Consider the following 21,076-nt stretch of genomic DNA (forward strand, 5'->3'; position numbering starts at 1 on the left):
GTGTTAGCTAAGAGCTATCCTGTTTCAAATTATTAGTAACTAGCTTTCAGCCCGCGGCTTCCCCCGCGTGAAATTTTGTCTGTCACAGAAAAACTTTATACCACGCGTTATTCTCGGATAAAAGTTTGGTTGAACTGAATCATAGGTATTTCTTGAAAGAAATCTAAAATATGCTGTACCTAAAATTATTTTACTCTTATGTCAACAGGCATGAGATTCGCGCTTCTGGAGTTGAAAATTTTGCTATTGGAGTTAATTTCAAATTTCAAGATTTTGAAATGTGAGAAAACTGCGGAACCCATAAAGCTTCAGGCAGTAGACTTCAACATCAAGGCGCAGGGTGGGACATGGATAAAGTTTGAACCAAGAAATTAAATAATATCAGTGAACTCGTTTTAACAGCTTCGATGAAACAAATTTCTTTCTGTCAAATTCTATATTTGAGGAACTAGAATTATTTAGTTCTTAACAAATAAAGTAGTATATTATTATACTTACTAACAATTACTTACCTATAATGGATTGATGTTTAATTTGTACGTGATATAAATAATTATTTTTCATAAGCAACAAACATAATTGAATACATATTAAATCATTATGTTAATGGTGTTTTACTTATAACGTATATTATTGTTGTTGTCCACTTTTTATAAGTCCACAGAACGTACGTCAGAAGGTTGGAACAGTAAAAACATGTGATTTATTTAAAGGTGTAATTGCGACTAAAATTAAACTGGCGGGCTCAGCCGCCGACACATACAAGGAACAGTATAACTATTGATTTCTATTGTTGATTGTATTGGGCGATGATGTGGGAACGCAGGACGCTACTCAATACGCTCTGTTCATTCATAAAGTTAATTTATTACTCTGATTAATGTGTACCTACATCATCCCCCTCCTTATACAAAAAATAAAACACAATAACACTTGATTGAGTAAATAACAAAATAATGAATATTTGAAACAACATTATAAAACAAAATTCTATGTCAATTAAAAATATCTAGAGACATAATACGCTCAATCCAATTGTGCACTTACAGATTCAGAATATTTGGTATTTTCAAAAAAATCGCCTGGCAATCGAATTGATTTGCCGTAAGTTAATTCAGCTGCGCTTACACCGCTGTCGCTTCTAGTAGCGGCGCGTAAACCTAACAATACAACTGGTAATTCGTCTACCCAAGAACTGTTGCGTTGTAAGCGTGCCATCAAAGCCACTTTAAGTGCTCTATGCCACCGCTCAATCATGCCGTTACTTTGAGGGTGATAAGGTGTTGTGCGCAATTTGTGTATTCCTAAATATTTCATTAATTGTCTAAAAATATCACTTTCAAATTGTCTACCCTGGTCGCTGGTAAGTCTTGAAGGGCATCCAAAACGAGATATCCAATACGGTACCATCCCAGACTGCATCTCACTTAACGTTGCGATTGCGGTCAAATACTTGTCTTGTTATACATGAAAAAAAGAGAGTAAATAAACATTTCCCAAGTGAATTAGATTTAACGAAACTGTTAGAAATAAAAAGGAATAAAGAAGAATATTATCTTACAATTCCTCACCTTAAAAGATTTAGTAGTACCGTGGTTGAGCCCTAGCAATGAAAAAATATCACCTCTCAAGAACCCAAAGAAAAATAAACCTCAAATAAATAAGAATTACCTTCACGGCCGTGTACGGGGTAAGATAATGTACAAAGTCCATTACTATAGTGTAGGAAAATGTAGTAAGTTCAGACAGTAATGTAACTAATAATATTGTAAATCAAAAACCGACTCCAAAAAACTTACACTAAAAAGTAGCAAAATAATTATTAATTCGTCCTAATAAATAAGTAATTAGTAATATTTTTCTACTTTTTAGTGTAGGTTTTTTGGAGTCGTAGAGCTTGGCACTGAGCAGGCTGGCACCGACTCCGAGAATATCTAGCTAAAGCGTAATGTATTATGATTGTCTGTCTAATCTAAACTGTATGTGGAGTCTGGGCTAAATCCTCCATTTCATCATCATTATCATCATTTCAGCCACTGCTGAACACAGGTCTCCCCCAATTACTTCCAGATCGGCCGTTTGGTTGCGGCTTGCATCCAGAGCCCTGCCTTTATGATCCTCCGCTTGCCTCTGATAAATTAGATAGTAGTGCTCCTGAAATGGAGACTAAATGACTTGATGATGAATCTAAATTATAAATATAACTTGAAAACATCGAACTGCCTAAGGCGGGAATCGAACCCATGACCTTTCGCTTGCCGGGCGATTATACTCTTCCATCGGATCTAACACTGGATGAACCAGTCAAAAGTTTCAAGCATAATAAGCTGTTGCGGCCAGCGATGATGAATCTATTTTGTTTATGATGAAGAAGAAAGACATGATTGAGTATGTAAAATTTTAAACGTTCGCGTTCCATTTCAACTAAAATAGAAAGACGGGTCTTCAAGGTCGCCCGAACGGAGGACGCCGTGAGGCGCCAGTCTGCTTGTGACCACGACGACAGCTGCCATAAAAGCCGAAACATCAAGCCGTGTTACATAATGTAACTCAAGTCTTAAATGTTGCGTTAAGACCCGTGTCTTTCTATCTTATGTGAGTGTGTATTAATACCGATTATTACCGATTAATACGGATTAGCAAGCTGAAGTGGCAATGTGCAGGGCACATAGTACGCAGAACTGACGGCCGATGGGGCAGCAAGGTTCTGGAGTGGAGGCTGCGTACCGGAAAACGCAGCGTGGGACGACGTCCACCCACAAGTTGGACCGACGACATCATAAAGGTAGCAGGAAAGCGCTGGACGCAGGCCGCTACCAACCGGGTAACATGGAAAGCATTGGGAGGCCTATGTTCAACAGTGGACGTCCTATGGCTGAGATGATGATGATGATGATTATGACAATGTGTATTAATACCGGCCAACCTAATAGACTAACGCATGTACAGGCTCTACTGGTAACAGACTTATACTGTGACAGTACTCCGAAAAGGATTTGAGACGACGGCGTCAAGTAGAGTTATGACTTTTAGCCCCACAGGGCAAGACGCCAAAAGCGCGCGACTAACGGTCCTCAGCTATCAACGCTAGCGTGTCCTTTTTAATAATAGATAGTAACTGTTAATTAAAGAAATATAAATTCTCACTGAAAACACTCATTCAAAACGCGTCGTGAACGTTTTCTTAAGAGTCATTACAGGTATTTTGCTAGGAGGTTGTTTTACAAAGACCACAAAACGTTGTGAGCTGTTTTAGCCCAATTAGTAGAATTTTCAGTTTGAGCGTAAGATAATACAAAAATAATACATAAATGACATGATGCGTTTGTTCCATAAAATACTCTTTGATAGACTTACTACAAACATATTCATTTAAGCTGATGTGATCTCACAATGCATAATATTATTGAATCATGTGTTGTGTTTGCAAGATTTTCAGATATTGACATTAATGACAGTGAAGCCAAAACGCCAACTTATGAAGATTGAAGGATTCCACACTCGATGCAAGATGTATGATACGGGCTGTGTTCACTTTGATCTGACCGCAGCCCTTGAAGGCATACAGTGTGGCGAATCCTTGGGAGAGAAATGCAAAACATCTGTCGTTCAAAATGGCGCATCCCAAAACTGGGAGTTGTGGCAAGAATATGCTAAAACAGTGCAGAGCCTAAGACTTGTGCACTTAGCGCTCACAAACAGAATACGGAGCTGTACGTGTCTGGCCGCGAGGGCAGCTGCGAGCCGACAGGGGCCTATCCTGGAAACGTTCGAAAAATATAAATTTTTCGTCTGTCTCATTTGGGTGAAGTATTTTTTTTACGTTGAGGCCGCGTACCGGGAAACGCAGCGTGAGACGTCCACCCACAAGGTCGACCGACGACATCATAAGGTAGCAGGGAAGCGCAGGACGCAGGCCGCTACCAATCGATCAACATGGAAAGCATTGGGGGAGGCCTATGTTCAGCAGTGGACGTCCTGTGGCTGAAATGATGATGATGATGATTATGACAATGTGTATTAATACCGGCCAACCTAATAGACTAACGCATGTACAGGCTCTACTGGTAACAGACTTATACTGTGACAGTACTCCGAAAAGGATTTGAGACGACGGCGTCAAGTAGAGTTATGACTTTTAGCCCCACAGGGCAAGACGCCAAAAGCGCGCGACTAACGGTCCTCAGCTATCAACGCTAGCGTGTCCTTTTTAATAATAGATAGTAACTGTTAATTAAAGAAATATAAATTCTCACTGAAAACACTCATTCAAAACGCGTCGTGAACGTTTTCTTAAGAGTCATTACAGGTATTTTGCTAGGAGGTTGTTTTACAAAGACCACAAAACGTTGTGAGCTGTTTTAGCCCAATTAGTAGAATTTTCAGTTTGAGCGTAAGATAATACAAAAATAATACATAAATGACATGATGCGTTTGTTCCATAAAATACTCTTTGATAGACTTACTACAAACATATTCATTTAAGCTGATGTGATCTCACAATGCATAATATTATTGAATCATGTGTTGTGTTTGCAAGATTTTCAGATATTGACATTAATGACAGTGAAGCCAAAACGCCAACTTATGAAGATTGAAGGATTCCACACTCGATGCAAGATGTATGATACGGGCTGTGTTCACTTTGATCTGACCGCAGCCCTTGAAGGCATACAGTGTGGCGAATCCTTGGGAGAGAAATGCAAAACATCTGTCGTTCAAAATGGCGCATCCCAAAACTGGGAGTTGTGGCAAGAATATGCTAAAACAGTGCAGAGCCTAAGACTTGTGCACTTAGCGCTCACAAACAGAATACGGAGCTGTACGTGTCTGGCCGCGAGGGCAGCTGCGAGCCGACAGGGGCCTATCCTGGAAACGTTCGAAAAATATAAATTTTTCGTCTGTCTCATTTGGGTGAAGTATTTTTTTTACGTTGAGGCCGCGTACCGGGAAACGCAGCGTGAGACGTCCACCCACAAGGTCGACCGACGACATCATAAGGTAGCAGGGAAGCGCAGGACGCAGGCCGCTACCAATCGATCAACATGGAAAGCATTGGGGGAGGCCTATGTTCAGCAGTGGACGTCCTGTGGCTGAAATGATGATGATGATTTTTTTACGTCGGGAAATGGCTTAATGGGACTGTTCCCATCTCTCGTTCCCACCGCTGCAACTCCTGTGTAGCCAGGATCTACAGCTTGACCGCCAATAAAACCCAACCAGTGAAGGTCAAGTTTTTCCCGGGGGAAAGTTAAAGTTTGTCCCGGGAAATGACTTGCGCATACCTATGGGGACGACCACTGGGTTATGTAGGACTCTTCCCGCCAGAAGAACAGGGTCTACGTATTAAAAACCCAAGGTGTCCACCGGAGCCTAATGAAACGGAGCCGCGAGTTATTTTATTGTCCTAACTTCGCCATTAGTCAGCTCCGTCTTCCGTCTTAAAGCATTGTATTGGTATGGTTTACGGTACGGCAACTTTGTAGTATTTCGGCGACTAGCACTTTGATGAGCAACAGCAAATAAAGGTTTATTGATTCGGACGGAGCACTACATCAGAACATTAGGTTATTAAGAATTGATTATTTTAAAAGCTTTGGAGTACACGCTTCTCGAATACGGGAAGCGTAAGAGATATAATAATATCGAGTGCTTTCGAATTAAACACTTGCGCAGTTTCGGCGCCATTCCCAGCACGTATAGCGTTGGCTATGAAATTCCACCTGATAAGTCAAAGTGAATTACTTATTTTAACGCATCTTTACGTCATAAAATTGTTACTTCTTAAACCACCAATACCTATTTGAAAAGTCCTAGGTCCCATCTAAACAATACTTCACTTTATTAACTTTTTTTAAAACGAATTACTGCACCACTATGACAAACCGAACTATAACTTTGTATTAACCAAATTCAATTCAAAGACTGACGATTGTCTCAATACTAAGGGGTATAATTGGCCAATTCCCCAATTCATAGACAAACAATAAAATGTATTGCCTCATTAAGTAATTTGTGACTTGTTTTTACTGCTGCGGCAGTTAATACCATGACAAGCAGTTAACTTTGGTAGACTGGGGAATAATTACATAAATAAATACTTCATACATACACAGTTGAATGGATCCATGCATCACTGGCGACCTCGGTGGGTAAATCTAAATAAATAAAAGGAGAAACTGACTGACTGACTGACTGATATATCAACTGAAATTTGGAAGGGACGTAGCTTAGGTACCGTAGAGGTGCACTAAGAAAGGAATTCCCGAAATTCCCATGGGAACGGAATTAGCGGGAAAATCCTTTTGTATGAAAAATCTAAACCGCTTAAGTTAGACGCTTGAAATTTGGCATGCAGGTACCTTAGTAAACGTAAAGCTTAGTTACAACAGGATATTGCAAAATTCGCACGGGAACGGAAGTTAGCGGGAAAAAACATTTGTATGAAAAAATCTAAACCGCGTAAGATAGATGAAGGGGGTAAAACGGGATCCACGCGTACGAAGTCGCGGGCGGCCGCTAGTTAATTCAATAATCCTTCTCGGAAGAGCCGTTACAAAATCCCTACACTGTTTTCGAGATTAACCTTAAAAGGTAACAGGATTGAGGCTTTTCTTTATTGTAGACTACCTTCTAATTGAGGCTTTGCCCGAGTCTTAATGACGTATGATAAAGTTTTATTCGTCATCATCATTTCAGCCATAGGACGTCTGAACAGAGTGATGCGGCAGGTACAAAAGACACTTAACTTCAGTGATATTCTATTTATTGAGAAGATAATTTACAACCATGTGCACACACTTGAATGGTAGGAAAAAGAGAGACCATAGAGAGGGGCCATAGAGCATACAACGCTTCTGGGTTGCCAGATATCGTTATTACATTTTTACCATACACCCGCCCCATTGAAATTACATTTCAATCTTCAAACAAAGAAGTTAAAGCTATTAACATTACAACTTACATTTTGCAATATAATACTTTAGCAATGAAATACACCTACAGAAATGCACTTACCAAGAAAGAGATTAATTAAGGTAAGTAGGTAAGTTCAACAAACCTAAGCGCTCTTGGCGTCATACATAAGTACACAACCATAAGGTGTCCTACGAGCTATAATAGCCTACCAGTTACATACTAGTAGTAAACAAGTTTTACTTATTGTAAATCCTTTAAATATAACATGTAATTATGTATACAATATTTAGTTTAATACACAAGATAGTATACACTCATAGTGTAGAAACAAATCAAACTATGTTTTTAATCATGAAAGTTAAACAAATACATAATTTACCTTTTAACTTTTACAGTTTAGGCAGTAATTATAAAATTACATTTATCAGTTCTTAAGTTAATTATTTTGTTCAATAGGCAATGGGACAATTTTTGTAATAGGTCGAGAATACAAACCAGTTTTAGTTTTTACAACAACAGCTCGAATATGATTATCTTTACCTTTATATAATTCAACTACACGACCCAATGGCCAAGACATTGGTGGCTGATTATCATCCTTTAATAAAACAATAGTATTTAACATTAAATCTGGGTTTTCTTTGTACCATTTATACCTCATTTGTAATGTATTTAAATAGTCAGTCTTCCAACGCTTCCAGAAGGTTTGCCGTAGCTTACATATTTGTTGATATAGGTACATCCAATCTATTATCAGGAAATTCTGCAAAATCACCCTCTGGAAACGAAGTCAGACTGCTCCCAATTAAAAAATGAGCTGGCGTGAGACACTGCTCGTCACCATCCAAGTCTCTCAATGGAGTTATTGGTCGACTGTTTACAATAGCTTCAATTTGAGTTAAGAGAGTATACAAATGTTCATAACAAAGTACAGTGTGTCCTAACACTCTCTTTAAATGATGCTTTACAAGTTTTACAGAGCTTTCCCATAACCCGCCCCAATGAGCTGAATGAGGAATTATAAACCGCCATTCAATACCTTCTGAAATTACATAATTTGAAACTTGTTCAAAATCGTTGTTAAACATGTTGAATAACTCATGAAGCTCATTTTTTGCCCCATGAAAAGTAGTACCATTATCACTGAATATTTTAGCACATTTACCTCGTCTAGAAATGAATCTACGCAATGCATTTAGAAATTCCTTAGTAGTGAGATTCGACACTAGTTCGATATGAATAGCTTTAGTACTCAAGCACACAAAAAGGCAAATATAACCTTTAGTTATAATAGGTTTCCTTATACGAGCAACTTTGACAGACAGCGGTCCAGCAAAATCTATGCCTGTGAACAGAAAGGGTCGAGAAGGAGTAATACATTTGGGTAGGTCAGCCATTATTTGTGAAGCAGTTCCTGCCTTAAACCTGTAACAACGTACACACTTGTGTATGAAATGACGCACAGAATTTCGAGCGTTTAGCGGCCACACAAATCTTCGTAAACTGGACAAAGTCGTCTGCGTTCCAGCATGCAACAACCTCTCATGCTCATACCTAATCAACAAGTCAGTGACATGACAACGTGCTGGCAGTAGCAATGGAAATTTTTGATCAACAGGGATATCAGCATAACGTAAGCGACCACCCACGCGCAACATTCCTTCGCCATCTGAAAATATGTTTAAAAACTTCAAAGACTTAGAACCAGAACCAAGTTCCGAGGAAACATTACCATTAGCATTTTTTTGAAAATGAGCATGCTGCACGCATTTGATGATACAACTTGATGCTTGATTAAGCTCCTTACTTGTGAGAAATTCAGTGATTTTAGATTTAGCATTTTTCATATTGTTAATAAATCGACGTACATAGGCCATGACTCTAACCAATCGACTCCAAGACGAATATCTCTCAAATAATTCAAGAAAATCGTTTTTAGTCTCCTCAAAGGTAGGTAGTGCTACACTTGGCATGTCATTACAAGTGTCAACACCCACTGAGTCATCCTGAGAAAACACTTGAGGTGAATGAAGCCAAGGTGAGTCACTTTGAAAAAGCCAGTTAGGTCCATTAAACCATAATTTGCAATTGGAAAGATCCTGTGGTTCCAAACCACGTGAAGCCATGTCAGCAGGGTTCTCTGAAGACTTTACATGAAACCAATTGTCTTTAGGAGACAAATTTTGTATTTGGCCAACTCTATTCGATACAAAAACATCTCGTCTAGCGGGATCACTCTGTATCCAACACAGGGTAATCATGGAGTCAGTCCAATAGAATGAGTTCTCAGAACTAATATTTAAAGTCTTGGAAACAGTGCTCATAAGCTTAGCAAGCAACAGTGCAGCGCAAAGTTCTAACTTAGGCAGAGTGACAGGTTTGAGAGGAGCAACTCTTGTCTTCGCACATACTAAGTGGACTGTAGTTTTTTCAGGACAACTGCAGCGGATGTACACGACGCAGCCATACGCCTTCGTGGAGCTATCTGCGAAGCCATGAAGCTCAACCCTCTCTGCGTCAGTATTAACCATGAGACGAGGCACTGAAATGACATTCAAGCATTCAAGACTGGCACAAAAAAATTTCCATTTAGATAAAATAGCGTCAGGCACCTCAGAATCCCAGTCAACGTTTGCCTTCCAGATATCTTGCATTATCAACTTAGCATAGACTGTAACTGGAGCAATAAAACCCAAGGGATCATAGACCTTAGCAATATCAGACAAAATATTTCTTTTGGTATGACTAGTGGAAGTATATTTAGGTACCTCGACCTGAAATTTATCTGAGTTTGGCTCCCACTTCAAACCTAGCGTTTTAATACAAGAACCCTCCTTATTGTCAAAGGAAAAATGACATTTTTCAAGTTTTTCAGGAGGAAATTGCGACATTAACATTGAGCTATTAGAGTACCATTTGTGCAATTCAAACCTTCCTTTAGCTAACAACTCTTGCAACTCATTTATGGTATTTAATGCAGAAGAAAGATCATTCTCGCCATGCAAAATGTCATCAACGAAGGTACTTTGAAGTAATGCCTTAGAAGCAGATGGAAAATTATCACCTTCATCCTCAACCAATTTCACCAATGTCCGTGTAGCAAGGTAACTGGCTGATGCTGTTCCATATGTAACAGTATCCAGCTGAAGACACTGTATATCATGCGATGGATCATCTCTCCACAGGATGCGCTGAAGTGCTTGATACTGAGGTTTCACTCGAATTTGCCTGTACATTTTAGTTATATCAGACACAAAAAACATAAACATAGGTACGAAATCTTAGAAGTATGGTAAACATGTCAGGTTGAACAACAGGACCCACAAGAAGTACATCATTTAAGCTCAAGCCCGTAGAAGTGGGTTGAGAACCATTGAATACAATCCTAAGCTTGGTAGTAGAGGAACTTTCCTTCAAGACAGCATGATGAGGCATGTAATATTCAATTTCATCACTTTTGTGTGGATTTATATGAACAAAGTGAGCATGGCCAAGTTTAAGAAATTCCTCAATAAAAGCTTTATAGGCCTTAAAAAAGTCAGAATTATTTTGGAATCTTTTCTCCAATGATATAAGACAACGAAAAGCAACATTGTAAGAATTACCTAGTTTTGGTAGAAGTTCTTTGTTTATTGGCAAATCGACATGATACCTTCCTTCTTCATCCCTGGACACAGAATCAAGGTAGCTCTGTTCGCACCTTTTCTCCTGAAATGACAACATATTATCATTAGGCATTTCTTCTAATTGCCAAAATTTTTTAATGTCGTTATGTAGGACAGACAAATGACATTGGCTATTTAAACCCGAAACATGTTGACCTACCACAGACAATTCACCACAAAATACCCAACCAAATTCAGTATTTATTAATGTGGGCATATTTGGACCTAGATCGATCTTGCCTTCTCGAAGACATTTTGCAAAACATGAAACACCAAGAATCATATCAATGTCCTTAGACACATTGAAATTAGGGTCAGCTAAATGCAAATGCATGAGAGATGGCAGTGCCTCTTTAGACACATTGACCATTGGTAAAGGATCAGTAATAAAATCTAACACACCAAATTCTGAACAATATTTAAAATCAGAACAGTTAGAATAAACTGATAGTGCAACTTTATGCTTTATTTTACAAGTATGACCTCCCACCCCGGCCACAGTTTGACTAGCATCTTCAAAATTAACACAGTACAATTTATTAGCAAACGCAGAACTAATATAATTCTTTTGGCTACCTATGTCCAAAAGCACAGTGCAGTCATATCGCTTACCATCACTGTCACACACATTCACTAATGCAGTGGGCAGAAGGGACACTTGACATACAGAGGTACTATTTTGTGTAACTATTGAAGATGTCATTACAACATTACTCGGGGAATTGATGTGAGAATCATTTGAAGTAGAGCTACGGGCAGAAGTCTCATTACATGTCTGCGAATCAAGATGTAATAAGTGATGATGCTTTTGTAAACACTTTTTACAGACAATATTGGATGTGCAATTGCTAGTACAATGTTTATCTGATAAACAAACAACACACAAATTAGTTTTGTTAACAAATGTCTGTCTGTCATTGGGACTCAATTTAATGAATTTAAAACACTTGTAAGTTGAGTGATTTTTGTTGCAATACAAACAAGAAAATAACTTACCATTTGCACTTCTGCCGCTGCCAACAGTCACATGACTAGTGCTCTTTGCCGGAGGCACGACCTTTGTAGTGCTCACTGCTTCAACACGGCATAGCATATCTAATGCTTGGCAGCGCTGCTGTATAAAGTTACGAAATTGTTGCAAACTAGGGAAATCACTGGAATCTCTATGCAATTCAAAATCACGCAAAGAACTGTAATCAATTTTTGTTGACAAAATATGTATGAGAATAATATCTTGCAAGTTTGAAATATTCAGTGATAATAGTGAGTTATAATACTGCATAAATTCATTTGTTAATTGTCTTAGTGTATAAGATTTACCATTGACTTTATGTAAAGACAAAATGTGTTGCAAATGATAATTAGCTATAAGAACCTTATTGTCATATCTTGATGTAATCGCAGACCATGCCTTCACGTAGTTTTCGTTCGTACATTCCAAAGTCGTAACCAAAGAGGCAGCTTCGCCGACCAAACACGACTTCAAGTAATAGAACTTCTGCACGGGACTTAAATCTTCATTTCCGTGTACCATAGTGACGTATAAATCCTTGAACGACAGCCAGTCTCCATAACTTCCACTGAACTTGGGCAACGATATCTTGGGAAGATTCGGTTTATGCTGGTGCTCTTGCGTCGATCCGGAGTCACTCGCCGATGAGTTACAATGATGCTTCAGCGCCTCACGACGTTCACGAATGTCAGTTAGTATTCTTTGACACCTTGACTCGATTTTCGATCCCTCAGCGGTCTCTGAAGTATCCATCGATTCCAAATTGAGATTGACGTCCTCCAATCTCGTAAAAAGACTGCTAATTCGTTCGGCGGCAACATCCAACATGGCGGTGGATTTTACGGTAGAAATGTCCCCCAGCTCATTTTCCACAAGTGATATGCGGCCTTTGATGTATCTTCTCACATTTATCAATTTTTGCTTGTCTTGATGAGCAAAATCACTGCTGGTATCCTCGCCGGTTAAGGGCATTTTGAAAGCACGCAATAAGTGGTATGCAATGCGTTAGCGTCACCCCGGGCCGGCCGCACACAACACGAAAAAAACGGCTCCGAGTACAGATTCTCAGTACAGACTCCTGCATCCAGCTCTGAAGGACCATGAACAGAGTGATGCGGCAGGTACAAAAGACACTTAACTTCAGTGATATTCTATTTATTGAGAAGATAATTTACAACCATGTGCACACACTTGAATGGTAGGAAAAAAAGACCATAGAGAGGGGCCATAGAGCATACAACGCTTCTGGGTTGCCAGATATCGTTATTACATTTTTACCAACGTCCACTGCTGAACATAGGCCTCCTCCAATGATTCAAAATCAAAAAAAATCAAAATCAAAAGTATTTATTCAGTTTAGACCACAAGTGGCACTTATGAACGTCAAAATTATTACAGAAAATAATAAAAAAGAAAAGTTAGCCCTTATGGGGCACTTTACCTTACGGACGATTTCCATAATGACCGGTTAGTAGCGGCCCGCATCCAGTTTTATTAAAAGTTTTAAAATAGTTTCATATTGCTAAATTGAGAGTTTATAAACTTTTATTCCCTACTTCACCATCAAAGGCAACTTATGCCTTCCTTTCAGATTCCTTCTACGTTTTTTATGAAAATTTATTCAGTGGTTTAGACGAGAAAATGTATTAGCAATTTTAGAATTACCCAGTGTCTAATTCCTTGTATTAACCACTTGAACTCTGGTTGAACTTCTCCGATTAAACTAATTTAAAACTTGAGAGTTAAAACTTTCAGGTTTAAAATTCGTTTTTAAATAAGTTCAGCACTTAACTGAAAATTACCTACTCGTAATAACTGGTAAAGGTAGCAACGGGACTATTCCCACCTCTCGTTCCCACCACTGCAACTCCTGTGTAGCCAGGATCTACAGCTTGACCGCCACAAAAACCCAACCAATGAAGGTCAAGTTTGTCCCGGGGGAAAGTTAAACTGTCATTGGATCCGCAACGAAATTAATCAGAAGAACATAGGAGGAGTTCGAAATTAAGGTTCGACTTCCCTCCATTGCAAAGCGGATGACAGGTGATAAAGGTAGCAGGAAGGCGCTGGATGCAGGCCGCTACCAACCGTGCGATGTGGAAGTCATTGGGGGAGGCCTATGTTCAGCAGTGGACGTCCTGTGGCTGAAATGATGATGATGAATAACTATCTGCGGCAAAAATATCGTTATTTAAAATATTTCATTAAAATAAATAAACTCTACGGAGCAGAGTCGCAGGCAAAAGCTAGTCTGATATAAAAATTAACCCCAAAAACGGGTAACTATGAAATCGCTTCCGTCACGGTGACACCAAATGGCCACGACATCTTAGTCATGTCACAATGGAACCAGATACGGTGGTTCTGCTTTATCATATTTTTTTCAGGTAAGTTACTCTTTGAGCGACCGATGATAATTTACTCCCCAAAATAAAAGAAGCCACAAAGGAAACTCTCTGTATTAACGGGTCACTCCATCATTCTTGAACCAAATTCTGTTTACCGAATCTCTTCTGCAGTGTTATGGTCTCACAGCTATCATTAGGGATGCCTATGTTCAACAGTGGACGTCCTATGGCTCAAATGATGATGATGAGCGTTAGCTAGTAGTAGTAGAGGATACGTCAAAAGAGAATAGATATAGATAGCTACTATCCTGAGTGGTAGTCCACTTTCCTTGAGAACACCTCAGGATATCTCAGCTTGTAGCTTTTTAATTAAAAGAAAGATCAGGCCCTTCTGAATGTAGGTCTGGTTCGAAGCTGCTGCCATCCTTATCAGCATTCAAACTGGAGATTCTGTACTTTAGGGCTGTGGCCTTTTCATTGCAATAAAAACAAACATCCAGGTCCTTCTGAATCCGGGTCTGCTGCGATGCTGCTGCCGCGTCATCCGATCAGCAGCAAATCGACCGCTCTGTGATGGATGAACATCGTTAATTATGTACCAATATGTGATACCGTGACGGAGTTTCTGGTAAAATGTAACGGAGACGGTGATGAGTTGGCATATTTTTGCTCATTGTCTGAAAAACTGAAGGAGTTTTGCTTAGAAACTTTGGGATAACACAAGAGTAAAATCATAACTTGAAAGTATAATTTTCTAGAATGTGCTATAGACCTTTCATTTTTGGAAAGCCTAATTCTCTCGCGGCTCGGATTTATGTACACAGAGACGTACGCCTAGGGATAATTCCACTCCTTGAAAATTATGTTACGGACTAAAAGTGCGAAGATAATCCAATTTTTGCAACGTCCTACAGACACACTCATCCACTGTGATGAAGTTGACTGGTCATGATTTCCTCATAATTTTACCAATGCCAGTAAACAGATTTTTATAAATCTCTCATTGACACAGTTTTTATAAATCTGAATAGATTGGGATGTACCGCAATAGGCTTTTCGCATGTTTGAGGTCTTACAAAACATTATCTAGAAATCCAAATATGTAGTACATTTTTCATGAAACCCAAGCAATAAGCTTATTATATTAGGCTCTCTCGGAGTACCTGGATTCTTTTTTGCAGTCGAACAAACCACAATAACACCAATCACCAATAGTGAATAGTGACCGAGTTTCTTGTGCTGCTTCTTCTCAGCACTGGCCCATTTATTGTCCCGAAGCAGTGGTAGGGTTAATACTGGGACGTGTAAAAGTGCTTTTTAAAAGCCTATTTGCAAAAATAAATGAGTTTTTATAAATTTTTCATATTACCTACCTTCACTTCAAAATGGCAGTCGCAACAGGGCTTAAGTACCTTTGATACATTCTTACTTCTTTTTATAATCAAGTAGCCTCTTCCCGGTATCGTACCCAATTACATTACCATACAAGAAGTCGGGGGATCCCCAATAATCAGTATAATGTCCGTCCGCGCATCACGCGCACGCCTCATAAACTAATAATCACGTTATCCCCGACTACCCGCGCGGTGTTAGCTAAATGTTGGGCCTTAAAACAAGCGACTACATGAAAATCTTCTTCTGGTAAAAAAAATCAAATGAGCGAAGGCGAAGGTTAAAGGTTCGGCCAAACCAATGCGTGCAGCCTAAGTGTGCGATGGCGGTTTAGTAACATAGCCCATCATTCATGTAAGTTATCCCGTTTGAAGATGATGAATATAATAAATAAAATAATAAATAAATAAATAAATAAATAATCCTTGGACATTTTACACTGCGCCGCTAGCCCCAAACTAAATAACTTAGGTAGGTAAAACTTAACCTTGAAAACCAGCTTACAAAAGTGTGCGGTATAAAATCTAAATGAGAAATAACACTAACACTCGGAAAAATCCTACCCACGAGATTTCACAAATGCCACATCAGGTCATCAGGTATCAGTCTTGTTGAGTTGCTCAGTGTTTTTGGTTTATCATCAAAATGGGCCTGTCTTTGTGACTACCTAAAGTCCTGAATAAGTTTAAAATCAAGACAGAATGAGTGTTTATTTCTGAGCTTATTCTAATTAAGGATCAACTTAAGACCGCAACTTAATGAAACGAATTCCATTCAATGCTAAAGTTCAATAACATTTAATTCACTCAAAAGGTCCCCGTTTCCAGGTGACTCTTTAAACTAACTTTTAAAAGTTCCCTCAATTACCATTTTCTTCAACCGACTATCTCGAGTTTCGTGGCCTCAAAGTGGCGAAGTAGAAACTTCGTACAAAAACCATTTAACTTCCTTCTGGGATCCGTATCCGTCTGCTAAATAAGGCGCCCGGTCATTCCGGGTCTTAACTTCTGTTAGCCAAAACTACGTATAGACGGGGATATCTAGTGGAATGCTTAATGATGGTTGCTTCAGTTAGTGGTACCGGTGTGAGCTGTAATATTTGCTAGTTGCAGGTTTGAAACTCGCGAGAGATAAATTTTGGGGTGATCACCATGAGGATATTGTTTAATCTGAGTTTATTGGTTGTCTAATCATCATAAAACAAACTGGACTGTTTTAGACAGATTTTCCGGTATTTGTAACGATTGGAACTTCTCTTCTTTACATTTCTTAAGAGTTGACCTGTTCAGATATTCTAGGTGATGTGGTGCCATCACCGGCTTAAAAGCTAGACCATCATGTGCTTGAACTAAGTCAAATTTTATGTGGCTAGCAGTTCAACCAACCCATATAAAAATTAGGACATAATATTAAAAATATTCAAAGCACATTATCCTCCTCTCTTCAGTTGGACAAAAACCCAATCGCCACAAACTACACCTGTTTAACCATTCACCTATAATTATGCCCCGAAGGAGTTTCCCCGTTAAAAACAAACCGCCAGTGTTTGTCGAGCGTCGATCAATTAAACGAACAGAAACAGTGCAAGTTCGAACCGTAGCCTTGTTTTCGTACTGTATTAATTCACATTAATTCATCCAAAAATTCCAAAAGCATTTTTATAAAAAGCTTTTAATAAAAAGTATACCTAATACCAGGCCTATGCATGCACAAGTGAACTGAATTGACCATCAACAGCGAAAGATGGCGAATATCGTATAAGACGAGACGAACTAATCACACTCATAACGACCACTCAGTCAAGAGTCTAAAGACTAAGAAGAAGAAAATCATGCCTATGTAGCGTTCGTAGGACATGCGTAGCGCATGAAAGTTTTCTGAGTCATGCAGTGAATTTAAGTCTGTCAAGTACCGGAATAAAAGTAAATTAAGTATCCCTATAATCCCTGAGTTTCAAATTATCATCATTTCAACAACAGAGTGTCCACTACTAAAACATATACGTCAATGATAACCAGATTGACCGGTTGGCAGCAGCCTGCATCTAGCGCCTTACTAAGGCAGCCTTGGTTTGCAACCTTTATGAGATCATCTATCCAACTTGTCCCTATTCTCATCTATAGCAGTTTAGTGGTTTTAGCGTGAGAACATAATTACTTTTGCGTTAAAAATACTAGCATATACTTACCTAGTATAGATGTATTTTTGCTAAAACATCAGCTCCTAAGTCCTACTATTCCTCCCTAGTTCATGAAACCAATTAGTGCCGTTTTAAAACGCTAAAAGGGCCGGGGTTCGATCAGGCCATCAGTATGCCGGGGCACGCAGCACTGTCGAGTTACCTATCGCGAACGTCTTGGGTACCTGTTCGGTATACGTCGATAAAAAATGTGTACTCGTATTGTTTTACGTGACAAAAAGGTCTATGGTTTTTTAAGGTTCTTATATTACTTAGCGTTTATTTTGATAGGATTTTTTCAATTTAGATCTTATAAGTTGGATATACAAATCTAGGCCTTTCAGTAAAAGAGTATAGGGATGATGACTGGGTATTCTGGGTAATGAAATCGAAATTCATTTTAGTCCGTCAGACAGATAATAAAAAAATATTGGACTTGTATTTTTGAATATTTTTTTCATAATCGATTCGTTCGTTCGTTCGTTTCGTTTCAGCTGAAAGACGTCCACTGCTGGACAAAGGCCTCCCCCAAGGATTTCCACAAAGACCGGTCCTGCGCTGCTCGCATCCAGGCACCTCCCGCGACCTTCACCAGATCGTCGGTCCACCTGGTGGGAGGCCTGCCCACGCTATGTCTTCCGGCTCGTGGTCGCCACTCAAGAACTTTCCTGCCCAGCGGCCATCAGCTCTCCGAGCTATGTGCCCCGCCCACCGCCACTTGATTTTAGCGATTCTGCGGGCTATGTCAGTCACTCTGGTTTTCCTACGGATCTCCTCATTTCTGATTCGATCACGCAGGGAAACTCCGAGCATAGCACGCTCCATCGCTCTTTGGGTGACCTTGAGCCTTATGAGGCCCATAGTAAGCGACCACGTCTTACCTCCTTAGGAGTGGAGTTTCGTAAAATCCTTCCTTAGCGGATGCCTAGCTACGTCATAACATCTACCTGCATGCCAAATTTCAGCCCGATCTATCCAGTGGTTTGGGCTGTGCGTTGATAGATCACTATGTCAGTCAGTCAGTCAGTCACCTTTAAGTTATATAATATTTAGATGAATTTCCTTTCCCAGCAGATTGCAGATTGTAACGACGCATATTGGTATCCAAGGCGTACTAATGGGCCCGTTCACGGACTATTGGAGATTTCACGCTCGAGGGCAGCTCCACACTGCTGGTCTAACTACGCCGAAGCGAAAACAGGAAAAATTGTTATAAGTAATCTATTTCCAGTTAATTGGACGAGAGATTATTTGATGATGTTAATTTTATGCAAATAAAGAACTTTAAGAATAAAATGGCTTGATATTTAGATTGCAGATTTGGTTAGTGTTGTGTATTTGATGTTTGTATGTTGAGGTTCTTGAAAAAAACACATGGATTGAGACACCACTAATACATTTTTACTTTTAAGTACAGTTAAGGTGCACAGGACTTATTAAAACTAGCTATATTTAATTAATTATCAGGGCGCGTTGTGGCGCGTGTCGAACAGGACGGACAAAAGGAAGGTTCGCTCGCTCGGTGGCGACCTCTATAGTCAGAATTTAGCTACCCTACAATACTAAACAGTTATACGTAGCTAAAGTAGCTAGGTAAATGATATCTTATCTACTCTTTGTGACATTATTCGCCAAAACCAAAAAAAAGTATAGTATTTTAAGCAAGCAAGCAGTTGCACCACCTAACTTTGACCGTAAATAACGATAACCGGTGCTTTTTGTATGGAGTTTGATAGATTTTTGGCGTTTGTCAAAGTTAAAGTAAGATGGTGCAACTCAGCCTTAGTATTTTGGGGCTAGGTAATGGACATCAACTTAAAAAGCTACATTTAGAAAGCTCTCACAAATTCCCCAAAGTAACGAGAAGTACGTATCAGTATCTTGGCTCCCCTAATAAGAGCCATTCACGCAGTATTGGAGATTACGCCGCAGCGCCGCCGGCCCGAAAACAACTCGTTAACTTGCTAACGACGGGTCAAAAAGGTATAAATCATGATATTTTTTGTACATTTATGGCCCAGTTCTAACATTTTTGAGATCTAGCGGTTATTAGAGTGTTGACTTTACGACCCGAAAAATTTAGACAAAATTAGGCTATAGATAAATCGTTTCATCCACGAAGACGCGCACCACCATTCTTCCGCTAATGTTTGAGTGTTATCGGTACACGCTAAATTATCTATGAATGCACACGCACACCACAATAATGACGCTTGGATTGCTCGGATCAAACTGTCCGCACCCCGTGCTTCCCTCGACCAAAAATTTGTAGGGCGCGTCTTCGTGGATGAAACGAACTATACACAAGTTTGAATTAAAAGCTGAACCTATGAAGTCTCAAGCCAAGATCTCGACTACTCTTTCCATAATCGACTAAGGGACGAAAATCGAATTTAAAACCAGTCCTCCCCAACATGTCTGACCAAAGCGAGGAGTAGGTATATGCCGAATCCTCATTTTGCAACTGGTAAATTAGAGTCGCATACCTGCATTGCAAACCAAATGACCTGATAATAATGATTATAGTGAAATAACGGAAGCGTTAGAAAAGTTTTCCCTTTATATTCTATCGCCTTATCATCGATACAGTCGCGTTCACTGAGCTGAGAAATGCATTTCTTGCTCCAGCTGCTGCAAAAACTAAGCTCTCGTTACGTCGCTGTCCGTTGGTTTGTGGATAATTGCAGCGAACACAACGTTGATTCCATTTGATTACTTGAATCGCGAGAAAATATGATTTTAAGCAGCAATATTTTTTTGGGAAACAAATAAGTCACAATATAATTTAACTGCAGTAAGAAAACACATAAACCATTAAGTTTCCACAGTTAATTTCGCTTCTTTGATACCACAAATGTTCTTGCAACCTTCGAAATATACTACAGAGCAAATCTAATGTAAATAAAAGACTTACATACCTCTAGCATATTTTTCTGCCCATGACTCCCAAAAGTAAACCGCCCCATAAATGTTCGTGAGTAAGTATCATGTTATACCCTCAACATACTTACACGTACTTATTCTAGAACGCGTAATACCAATCCTAAACGCCATCTATTACTAATACCATCCAAGACTGCATCCCACTTAACACCAGGTGCGATTGTGATCAAATACCTGCCTTGTTATGCATAAAAAAATAATAAAGTAGCTCTCCAAAATAGAAGCACATACTTCATTACAAAAAAATACGTAGAAAACAGTTTTAGATTTATTTTTACCTAGTTCTCACTTATCCTTACCACGGGAACATCTCCATGCTTCAATGAACGGTGTAACAAGTCCAAACTATCTTGCATCGCGGAGATGCGAACTTTCTTACTTTCTTTGCATTTTCTAACACAACTAGTGATGCACAGCTGTACATGATTTGTCGATAGTTAAGCTTGAGGAATATTCAGGATATCGATATTATCTACCTCATGTGAAGACGATCTAGCGCAGCAGTTGAAAACTGAACTATTCCTGGATAAAGCCATGTATTCTTTTTGATTTCATTATTTATTTATTCCAAAAACAAAATACACTCGACGTCAAATAAATCGCACCTTCCGCGACAAGC

General features: G+C 39.2%; 2 protein-coding genes across 2 annotated transcripts in view; one reads left to right on the forward strand and one right to left on the reverse strand.

Moving 5' to 3' along the window:
• The window catches only part of LOC135074733 (probable cytochrome P450 9f2), a 28,706-nt gene extending 28,099 nt beyond the window's left edge, over window positions 1-607 (forward strand). The window contains exon 9 of the mRNA XM_063969102.1: window positions 209-607. Within this exon, the coding sequence (XP_063825172.1) occupies window positions 209-375 (167 nt within the window). The 3' untranslated portion in view covers window positions 376-607. The remainder of the gene's footprint in view (window positions 1-208) is intronic.
• A 7,650-nt stretch (window positions 608-8,257) lies between these two features.
• On the reverse strand, window positions 8,258-10,953 carry LOC135074867 (uncharacterized). Its single transcript, XM_063969248.1, has 5 exons — window positions 10,768-10,953; window positions 10,571-10,626; window positions 9,983-10,146; window positions 8,337-9,460; window positions 8,258-8,263 (listed from the first exon to the last, which is right to left on the reverse strand). The coding sequence occupies exons 1-5, from the start codon at window positions 10,951-10,953 to the stop codon at window positions 8,258-8,260; spliced, it is 1,536 nt and encodes a 511-aa protein (XP_063825318.1).
• Window positions 10,954-21,076: the final 10,123 nt, after the last annotated feature.

This window comes from Ostrinia nubilalis, chromosome 9 (assembly GCF_963855985.1).
Source record: "Ostrinia nubilalis chromosome 9, ilOstNubi1.1, whole genome shotgun sequence".
NCBI lineage: Eukaryota > Metazoa > Arthropoda > Insecta > Lepidoptera > Crambidae > Ostrinia > Ostrinia nubilalis.

Bases quoted from the DNA above. Each gene is read 5' to 3' on its own strand.
- LOC135074867 (XM_063969248.1), bottom strand. From the start codon at position 10,953: ATGGTCAATGTGTCTAAAGAGGCACTGCCATCTCTCATGCATTTGCAT. The intron at 10,147-10,570 runs GTATCATGTCGA...TAAAATGTACAG, and splicing joins TCCAGGGATGAAGAAGGAAG to GCAAATTCGAGTGAAACCTC. The intron at 9,461-9,982 runs GTGATAATTTTC...ATGTCATTTCAG, and splicing joins GAAATTGGTTGAGGATGAAG to TGCCTCGTCTCATGGTTAAT.